The 10,527-nt window shown below is 32.8% G+C and overlaps 2 protein-coding genes across 3 annotated transcripts; one reads left to right on the plus strand and one right to left on the minus strand.

Annotated features, from left to right (window-relative positions):
- The first annotated feature begins 676 nt into the window (after positions 1–676).
- On the plus strand, positions 677–5,206 carry LOC123917590 (putative pentatricopeptide repeat-containing protein At1g16830). 2 transcript variants are annotated; one of them, XR_006812489.1, is made up of 4 exons: positions 677–869; positions 1,573–2,028; positions 4,639–4,766; positions 5,082–5,206. XR_006812489.1 is itself a non-coding variant. In XM_045969352.1 (4 exons), the coding sequence occupies exon 2, from the start codon at positions 2,275–2,277 to the stop codon at positions 3,418–3,420; it is 1,146 nt and encodes a 381-aa protein (XP_045825308.1). In that variant the 5' UTR covers positions 677–869; positions 1,573–2,274; the 3' UTR covers positions 3,421–3,638; positions 4,639–4,766; positions 5,082–5,206. The 2 variants fall into 2 exon arrangements, 1 of the variants encoding a protein (XP_045825308.1); XM_045969352.1 differs by having other exon boundaries at positions 1,573–3,638.
- On the minus strand, positions 4,845–7,783 carry LOC123917591 (probable carbohydrate esterase At4g34215). The gene is made up of 2 exons (XM_045969353.1): positions 7,061–7,783; positions 4,845–5,274 (listed from the first exon to the last, which is right to left on the minus strand). The coding sequence occupies exons 1-2, from the start codon at positions 7,655–7,657 to the stop codon at positions 4,939–4,941; spliced, it is 933 nt and encodes a 310-aa protein (XP_045825309.1). The 5' UTR covers positions 7,658–7,783; the 3' UTR covers positions 4,845–4,938.
- Between the last annotated feature and the right edge of the window lie 2,744 nt (positions 7,784–10,527).

Here is a 10,527-nt window from a genome sequence, read left to right on the forward strand (position 1 = left end):
ACAAAAAAATGAGGAAGATTTTAGAGTCGTATTACATTTACATTAAGTCCCTTTTTGCTTTGATTGTATGTTGAAATTGAAAACAAGATTTCCTCAAAAAATGAAGGAGTTTTGGTAGGAGGGAAATTTTTTGATAAAAATGTGCATTATTTGCGTCTGAAGATCCATGTATATACACACGGACCATTCACATTTTGAAAATGCAAACTCTTCTCGTGTGTTCGCATTATAACTTGTGAACAATGTTTTAAAATATTTTCATGGGGGAGGCGGGTGATCGAAGTGTGTGTGAGACAAGTGAAGTGAGACAAAATGATTAAATTTCAACATCATTCCCTGTATATGGTGCAGAACCAATTCGCAAGTTAACATGCGAGCAATGCATTTTTTATAATTTTGTAGGGCAAGTGAAAAATTGTGGGAGCGCCAAAAATTTCCAAAAAATAAGAAATAAGGGCCACATTCACATAGAGTATAGGCCCACAATTCACCAAAGTCCCAATCTCATGTTCAAGAAATTTTCGAGAGTTACTTTTATCATTCTACCGATTACTCATGCGCTATATTTTTACTCATCCGCTACTTAAATAACGGATGTTATAAAATGAAAAATTTTAGGAAAAAATGCTACTTAAGTAGTGCACAATGTTTAAGTAACTGGTAGGGCGGAAAAGTAACTTCCAAATTTTCAATTTTTTTTTCCTTCTCCTTCTTGTCCAGCCCGCTCGCTGTGTCCCTTCACTTCGACCGACGGTGACGACCCCTCTCTGGCCACCGAGCCGCCGCACCTCCGCCCACCACCATTGACGGCCCAATTGCTCAGTTCAGACAGAAGAGGGGGAAAACGGAAAAGGGAAACGAAATTCAAGGTCAGTTTTTTCTTCTTCTTTTCCATCCTTGAAATTGATCATATTGCCTCCTTATGCTATGCTAGATAATAAAGTTAAAAGTTTTTTAGAGAAAGTTTTGATTTTTTGGTTTTTTTTTTCTCTATCAAATGGATTTATGAGTAAGGTTTAGGAAGTATGATGAGTATGGTAGTTTCATCTATTGATTTTTTACCTAAGGAATATTATAAGATAATCAATGTATTGATACTTGAAAGTTTTTCAAAATTATGTTAAGTGTTTGGGTTATCAATGTTGCTTAGTTAAGAAATTGTGTTTTTAGCTGGTAATTTTGTCATTAAAAAGATATATGAACATTTCAGCTGAGTTTCCATCCACTACTGAAGAAAAGTCTTACTATCATTGATAATTTTTGGATTAATATGTCTATATGCATTGTCAATACTCAGTAGCCTATTGCTGTTTATGGCGACGCTGGTGTGGATCATATTCTCCCACCACAATGTCGAGAAAAAGCCAAACAACTTCTTACTCATTGTTTCAATCTTGGCATTGCCGTTGATGTCGTATGTCTTGACATTCCCCCATTCATAATCATGTGATAATGTTACATTACATTACATGCATGACCTGTTTTTTATGCATGTCTTTTTTATCTGGCATTTTAGGATCAATCATTTGTTTATCTGTTTTTGTTGATTTTGTGGTTCTTTTATTGTGATAGGTGAGAGTGTGAGACAATTAGAAACAGATCCCCTGTTCAATTCTGGCCGTGGATCTGCTCTGACAGCGAAATGAACAGTGGAGATGGAGGAGGCTAGTATTATGGATGGTACCAAGAGAAGATGCAGTGCTGTATCTGGCATTCATTCCTGCCTCGCTTTATCCAGGCCACACTACCGTTTCATCTCAAAAATCAATAATCAGATTCTGAAATCAAATCTCTCCTCTGATTTAATCACTCTCGGCGGTTTCCTCCGCTCCTCCAAACATGTCCGTCACGTCTCACTCGGATTCGGTCGAATGGTCCCGCCCCGGTGATCTGCCGCCTCATTGACCACTATAAAACCCCCCCAAATGATTCTTTCAGAGTTATGATCAATTGGTTCTATAAATCTCTCCACCACAAACATAAACCCTAATCCTTTTATACACTTGTTGAGGATTTTCTCTCGTGCAGGTAATCACGTCATGATTATTGAAACTTGTCAACACATGATAGAATTTCATGGTTTTGTAATTGATAAAGAAACCTTTGCATCAAATTTACTTATGGAATCTCTGTTTAAAACTTCTCAACCCAAACATGCTTTGTATGTTTTTGAACAAACGAAATACCCTAATTTCCTCACTTTCAACATTGCACTTTACCACCTTTCCCATATAAATAAATGACATTGTCAATGTTTCATATGTTCTTAGACACATGTTGAGCTTGCGTTATTGTCCTAATCATAATACTTTTAGTGCGGTTCTGGATTCATTTTGTAGAATGAATGCATTTCGGCAAGTTTATCAGATTTTGGGTCTAATGGTTGGTTTAGGGATTGAACTATCTGTCAATGTTTGGACTGTACTCATTAATAAGTTCTGTAAAGTGCATAGGCTCGACATTGCTACTAATTTGTTCTACAAAATGATTCGCACCGGTTGTTCTCCTAATGTTTTTACATATACTGCTTTAATTAAAGCATTTATCGAATCTAACATGGTGAATGATGCCTTACATTTGTTGAATAACATGCTTTCCGATGGTCTAGATCCTGATTTAGTTGTTCATAATGTGTTAATTGATTGTTTTTCGAAGGCTGGAATGTATGAGGAAGCATTTCTAGCTTTTGACGGGTTGGCGAAACAAATAAACATAAAACCTGATTTGTATGTGTATACTTCATTGTTACGTACAATCTGGCGATCTGAACGGTTTGATCTCTTACCCAAGGTAGTTCAAGATTGCAGACACATAGGTCCTGATTTAGTGTTATGCAATGCTCTTATTAACTCTTGTGTTAAGGCTGGTGGTCATCCCGATCTTGCCGTTGCATTCTATAAACGTATGATTGATAAAGGTTTTAAGCCAGATAAACATAGCTTTGCTGGACTCCTAAGTGCACTTTGTGTTGCGAAAAGGATTGATGCAGCAGTTACTGTGTATTGTGGCCTTGTTGAAAAGGCTGATGCTCACATCCATACTGTGATAACAAATGGGCTTATACAAGCTGGTCAGTATCATAAGGCTGCCCTTTATTTTAGATCAGTAGTAGACAAGGAATATCCGCTTGATAGTGTAGCATATGCCGTTGGCATTCGTGCTCATCTTAGAGGTGGAAGAACTCTAGAGGCCAATACATTGTTTGACAAGATGAAGGACAATGGTTTGGAACCTAATGTTCAGACATTTAATATGATACTTTCCAGTTTGTTTAAAGTAAAGGATCGTCAAACAGTTAAACAATTGCTTAAAGAGATGATTAATTCAAGAATCAAGTTGAGTGACAGAAATTTCTTCAACTTGTGTAACAGAAATTTCTTCAAGGATCAATGTTGTTTTGGAATTTGTTGGCTGAGATGAAAGATTTGGGTTTATTATCTACCAAAGTTTTGCATGCCTTAAGCTATGACAGACATTTTGAAAGTGGAAAAGCAAATTATAAACATGATAATGAAGTTGATATAGAATGCAACTTATTTCTAGATTCTTCTTGTTCTGAAGATATGTCAGATGTAGCTGTGTCAGTTTGTTGAGATCTTATTGTTACTAATACATTTCAGCCGACGTCTAATTGAAAGGTTCATTCAATTCCTATATCGTAAAACTCGACAATCTATCCACGAGAATTTGTATTTTTTCTGCGAGGAGGGATAAATATTATTATTTTCCAGCTAATAATAAATTTTGTTGGAGTGCATGTGTTCTCTTGTATAGTGTGTTTCTACCCCCTTATTGTTTGTCCCTAATTTTGGTTTTACGTAATGGATTCATTTTTTGTTATGTTGTTTTGTTGCTTATGGTTTATGGTTTAGCTGCATACTATTTGCAGTTCTTTGTCACTCACTGTGTATATCCCATGCTGCATACCTTTTCAGTTCTTTGCTATCTCTTGCTGCATCAGAGCTATACTTATTTCTTTGAAGAGTACCCATTGATTTATGACTGAATGTTGTTGCTGCTGATCTTGAATTTGTTGCACTGGCTGAATATTTTGTTGCGCTGACGTGTAGATCTTGTTCCTAGTTTTGCATTATGTTTTCTTCTTTTTTCATCACAAGGATTGGTTTTCATCAAAGAAGTGGTTTTCATAGCAAGTCTTAATTAAATTTTCATAGCATCTCTTTGGAACCATGATATTTTAGAACATCAAGTTCGAGGTTTGTTCCCATAGTTGAGATGGAAAGTCTATCTATTGCCCCTTCAATTTGATATGTTCCAATCCTATTGCTTCATTCTTGATTTCATTGATTCCTTCTCTTGTTTTACTGAATATTACATTTGACGAGAATGGGGGGACTGAATACTTCACACCTGGATTGTAGAATGTTCTCAAGCACGGGGATGTTTGCTTCTATCGCTTCTGTTGATGTAAACGTTGGGCATGCTATAGGTTCCATGCGCCTTAGAGTTGCTGCCACATATTCAAATTTGTGTTTTGTTAATTACTAATGGAGGAGTATCTATGTTTTGTTAATCAGATTCAATATGCTATGTTTTGTTCCTTGATGAAGTCTTATTTGCCTCTGCTATTTGGTTCCTTCTAGTTTGTTCATATGTAATTGTTAATGGTTTGTGAAGGTCTCAAGGAACATTGATCTAGTCTATGGAAGAGGAAGCATTGCTGCATCGGTCTAATGGTTTTGGTTTCACAAGCTGTTCATTATGGCGGTGGACATATCATTGGGTATGACCCTCATGCCTCAGAGGTATGTCTAATTCAGGCTTTCAGCATGTAGAAAAGCTTATACTTATAGTCATTTTTCTTTTTGTTGTAGACTTTAAAAGCTATAATAATTTCATTTCATGGTTGTGTTTATGCTACATGTTTAAATTAACAATGAGGAACAAAAGGGTATTACAATTTACAAGTCCACAAGTCTACAAGAAAGTTTGTGACATCATTGTGAGAAAAGTTATGAACAAAGGAAGCATATAAATATGAGAAACACAACTAGAAATCCCAATAGAACTTGTGGCCTCGTTACTTATTGAACTAACATTGTGATATATATGACTTGAAGAGGGTACAAATTGAAGGAATGCATCAGCCATAATTTTTCCAAGATTAATCTGGGCCGGGGTTGAAAGGTGAAGCCCATCGGGCTGAAGAGGTAAGCCCTTAGCGTCGACTGTTTTCAAGTTCAAGAGGTCAATACTCATCTGGGCTTGTCTCACTATCTCTATGTATGGGCCTAATCCTGTTGCCAAAGCCACCTACAAATAAAGATAAAATACTTCAGATTCTAGTTTAAGGTGTCTCTATAGCTTAATATTTGAGTTTATAAGTTGTCCTTGTGAAGTAATTAGCAAGGCAATTTAATTAAGCTATGAAAGTAATTTATTGCCACTACGACAAGATAGTTTAACTATTTGTATTTCGTATATAGATTACTAGTAGTTGTTTGAATTGACAATAAATCATCCGACAGGTAGCCAATAATTATACTATGCTTAATCTAACACTTGTTTCATAGTAACGAAATAACAATAACTATAAAACTTTTGTTAAAAAAGAAAAGAAACTATTAGAGAATTTACATCAACCCTTGTTAAAAAGTTAAGTTATATTAGTCAAAAAAAGAAGGTAAAAAGTTATAGAGATTAGAGAGATTGGATCAAATATAGCTCTAACCAGTTATGTATTTTTTGTTTTGATTGAATCATCCAGTTGGATTGGCTCATGTAAACAGATAATAATGTACAGTATAGTAATAAAATGAAATAAACAAAAGTTGACTTATGCAATTGATATAATTGATACTCCATCTGGCTTTATTTATAAGCAAAAGTCAACAAAATATTTTGGCCTCAAATATAAGCAAAAGTTACCAAAATCAACTTCATTTAATATTATTCTTCCAAAAGTACCCTTATTAATTGTTCTACTTTTTAACATGATTGTAGAGTCTCGATGCATATTTAATATATTGTACGGTTATTTAAAAAATTTCAATAGAAATATTACATAAAATTATGATAAAAACAGTACTCTGTGCAAAAATGAATTTTTACTTATAAAAGAGTCCGGAATAGAATATCATTTGCTGGCAAATTAGTTATTCTCCTGACAATCGACCAAAAGTTTCACTTGATTCAGAAAATGCTTCAAATCTAGTTTTATTCTCACGTCATAAAGTAGCACTCTCTTCTTACGTTGCAAATATGTGCATCCTCAACTACTTTTACTTAAAAATAAGTGAAACCAACCAAACCTAACAATTTAACGATTCATTAATTAATTATTAACCGCAATAATTAAACCATCAATACCAATAATGAATTGGTCTAAGTGGTGATAATTTTGGTCCTCTTAAGCATCGGTTGGAAGTGGAGAACACACCTTGTGTGTCGCACGGGTTCCCCGATTACTTTTAAATAAATGATCACTTTAAAAAAAAATAAATGATCACTTTTAAGAATGTTGGATATGTTTGTTACAGATTTTTTAACTAGAATTAAAAAACATAATTAAAAAGCAATTTCAAATGAGATGATATGAATAATTTTTTTGAAAAATAGATATTTCTTAGACGAGAAAGAAAATAAGTGTCAAAAAGAGAAAATAATTTTATAATAAAATAAATCATTTTTATAGTTTTTTTTTTGTTTGACAAAGTCATTTTTATATAGTTGTATCCAAATAATCTACATTTTTTTTAAAAGTGATTTTAATCACGGTAAACAAACATAAAATCAATTCAACTTTTTTGTAAGATATCTAAAATACCATCACAAATATTCCGTCTAACAATTTTGGCATGCTAAAAATCAATGGCGAAGTCAGAAAATTATAGAATTTAGGTAAAATTCCACAAGGGATATAATATATAAATAGTCCAACAATAATACTCAGCTTTATCTTAAACTAACTCCTAAAAATATATATAAAAAAAAAATCGATCAGGCCTGAACAGGCTTGCTGGGCCTTGGCTTCGCCCATGCTAAAAAGGTGTCATAACAAATAATTAATGCTTTGAACCAACAAGGAGAAAAAAAAAACCTGAATTATTGGAAGCAATGGAGACTGCAAATCATCTCTGACATCTATGAAAAACTTATGAACTCTTGTTTGGTAAGATTGAGCATCCCTTAAACTTACAGTATCAGATTCCCCTTGAAACCAAAGAAGAGCTCGAACACTACCACCATCATTCAAAGATGCCTTAACCCTCTTCATCATATGATTATAAAGAACTTTTCCTTTTTCCCATTCACTTATATTGGTACCACCAATTGCACATGGGACCAACCCCACCAAACCAAGTTGTGAGTTTTTTTTCAACACAAAATTTGCAAACACCATTCCTGGTCCTATCCCATTTGTCTTTAGCATATCTATGTCTTGATGAAGTGGTTCATGTGCTTCCACCCATTTAAGATGTGCATTGAGTTTCAAAATCGATGAACTTGGATTGCATTCTGGTGGAACGACACCGTCCCAGGTTGTTACACCGGTTTTTGTGTCGTTTGTTACTCCTCCTCTTCCAGCCATGTTGCTTTGTCCAGCTAATATGAATATGTTTTTTTGTGCTTGTATATGTTTTATTGACCATGGTTGAATAATAATAAGAAAAATTAACAAGAAAAATGAAGACATTTACAAGTTTTCGGTTTGTTTTGATTGAGATTTGAGATAGATGATCTTGTTCTGTACGAGATTATTTATTTTATACACCTACACCATACCTCAAAAACACACCGAGATTAAATTATATGAAATGCTTCCCTGTCATTGTGTATAATTTAATATTTGTCTTTTTTATTAAAAGTAAATAAATATAATATTTGCCAATTGCTTTTCATTCACACTTGGTTTAATTATTTGAGATATAATTAATAGCCTAATTTTTACTCTAGTCATTTGTATTAAATCTAGAACAACATGGATCTTCCTCATTTGTAATATTTTATTTTGTTCGATAAAAATTCTTTGAAGCTTTTCTCTTATTTTCTTCATGGATATCATTTTGACCCTTTCTAAAATTCGTTGGACAATCTATTATCAAGTTAATGGTATACAGCCGCAAATCATTCATATACATGTACTAAGTTCAATATGTTAAATATGAAATCTCATATCGAACATAAATTAACATGAACATAAATATAAAAGGAGAGACAATCCTTCCTTTACTATAGAACCACTGATTATATCTCTAGTATTAATCTTAGGTTCTTCAAATTTTTTAATATAGCCACATGAATTAAAATCCCACAAATAAAAATAGTAGAATTAAAATTAATTAATGATTAATTAGATAGCCACGTGAATAGTCTTGGTCTACTCTGGCCAAAATATAATATTCTTGGTCTAAATTTTCAACTTTTTTATAAAAGAGTAGGGGATTGGTTTCCACCAAAAAAAGAAAAAAAGGGGATTGGTCCAAATAAGACATCCATATGATCCATGTGTGAATTGAATTGAATTGAATTTATATTATATGCAACATAAGTGTAAAGTTATTTTACGTATGCATCCAATAATATACTAACACATCATGTATGATATTTAAAAACACATGATGTGTCACATTCATTAAATGATGTGGCAACATATCATTGGATATATGTGTAAAAAAATTTTACACCGACAGTGCATAACAATTAAACTCGGTGTGAATTAAACTTTTTTTTTTATAAAAAACATCTTTAACAAAGCTCAACTCCAAATAATGAGCATTAAGGTAAGCTCCATCGTTCATTCAATAAAAATTAGTTTAGTTGTTGAATAGTCAGTCTACAGGTATGGTATTGCTTATCTTATCTAATTTGTTGGAAGGTATTTTTAGTTTTTACTTGAGAGTTTACACTAAGGCTCTGTTTGGATCGATGGAATGCGATGGAATGGAACGGAATGGAGTATAATAATGTTTCATTGTTTGGATTTGTAAAATAATAATGGAATGAAATGAAATATGATGGAATGAATTTCATCCAATACCACCATTTACCTTTAATTTTGTTCATATTCTTTTTAAAATATCCAAACAATGGAACGAAAGATTTATTTCATTCCGCTCCATCCCATTCCACCCCACTCTATTTCGCTCCGCTCCATTCTATTATATTTCATCAATCCAAACAGAGCCTAAGACATACCGGTAATTGATTGAATAAAAAAAAAGTCACTATCAAGAAAAATTCTTTTCTTATTTTGTTCTACAAAAATTCATTTTGTAAAACTCATTATTTAACGGTGAGTTTAAAATAACATAAATTTTTTTTATATATATTCACGTGAATAATATAAAATTTAAATATACTTTTAATTTTTTGTTTTACCCATAAAATAAAATTTTCGTCCATCAATTTCAACATTCGGGTTTTTAATCCATCTATTTTAGTCCACCAATTTCAAAATCTGAGTTTAAAGTACACCAATTCTACACACAGTTGCAATTTTGCTTCCAAAATTTCTTTGGCTAAAAAATGGTGATTTTTAACTATAAAGATCCTTTTATAAAAATCAAGTGTTAATAGGAGATCAAAATTCCAACAAAGTGCTAAAGGATAAAAAATCTGGATTTTGTTTATGATCAAAAGTGCTAAAAGGTCATTTAAATCAAAATTTAAATGTAAAAATCACGTTTAAGGTAAAAACTACAAATTCTAATAGAGAAACTACAAATTCAAATCACTTTTAGCTTTTCCATAAGTGAACCAAATTAACATACATCGTTGTAACTTGGTTGAAAATTTGGTAAGAAATAAGCACAAATTATCAGATTTAAAACGTGAATTGAAAAAATGGTAGAAGTTTAACATTAAAAATGATAGATACATTAGTAGTGTTATAAGGATGAATGAAACTATTTGGGTGTGTCCTAAGGGTATGAACTTTTATAAATGAGAGAAAACGCACTCACTCTTAACAATCGCTACATGTATGCCGCTGTCTGTCCGGCTCGATTTTGTCGGGCCTGAGCTTGAGTTGTGTGATATATTATTTTATAGTACCAAAAAAAAGGAAAAAATATTATTTTTTTAACGCGCATTTACGTTTTCTACCTCCGTATTAATTGCTTATTTTTTTATTTTTTTTATTTTAAAATTCACATTTGATTGGGTCCGAATCATTTTTGCTATCCTTCCCCATCTATATCTGTTTTTACATATGTTCCATGCGTGCATCAAAAGTTCCCCGTTTTCTCGTTGACGATTTCAGTTGAGTCAGATTTTTGCGTATTTGATCTAGTTAAAACGCTCCCGCGTTATTGTCTCAATACACTTTCAAATCACCTCTATAAACAAAATGTCCACCTCATCTCAGTATTTACCCCAAAATTCTAAAATTCTCTGAATCCTTTCTCCTCTACTTCGTCTAAATTTTTTGAGTGGCCATCGTGCCACATTCGGATGGTTGTTTTTGGATATTAGAATGGAGTGTAATAGCCATGGAGGGTGTAAATTCTAGAACGGCTTTTTATAGTGCAGGGTGCAGTAGTAAACTGAAACAATTTGATCTAA

Source organism: Trifolium pratense, linkage group LG3 (genome assembly GCF_020283565.1).
Source record: "Trifolium pratense cultivar HEN17-A07 linkage group LG3, ARS_RC_1.1, whole genome shotgun sequence".
Taxonomy (NCBI): domain Eukaryota; kingdom Viridiplantae; phylum Streptophyta; class Magnoliopsida; order Fabales; family Fabaceae; genus Trifolium; species Trifolium pratense.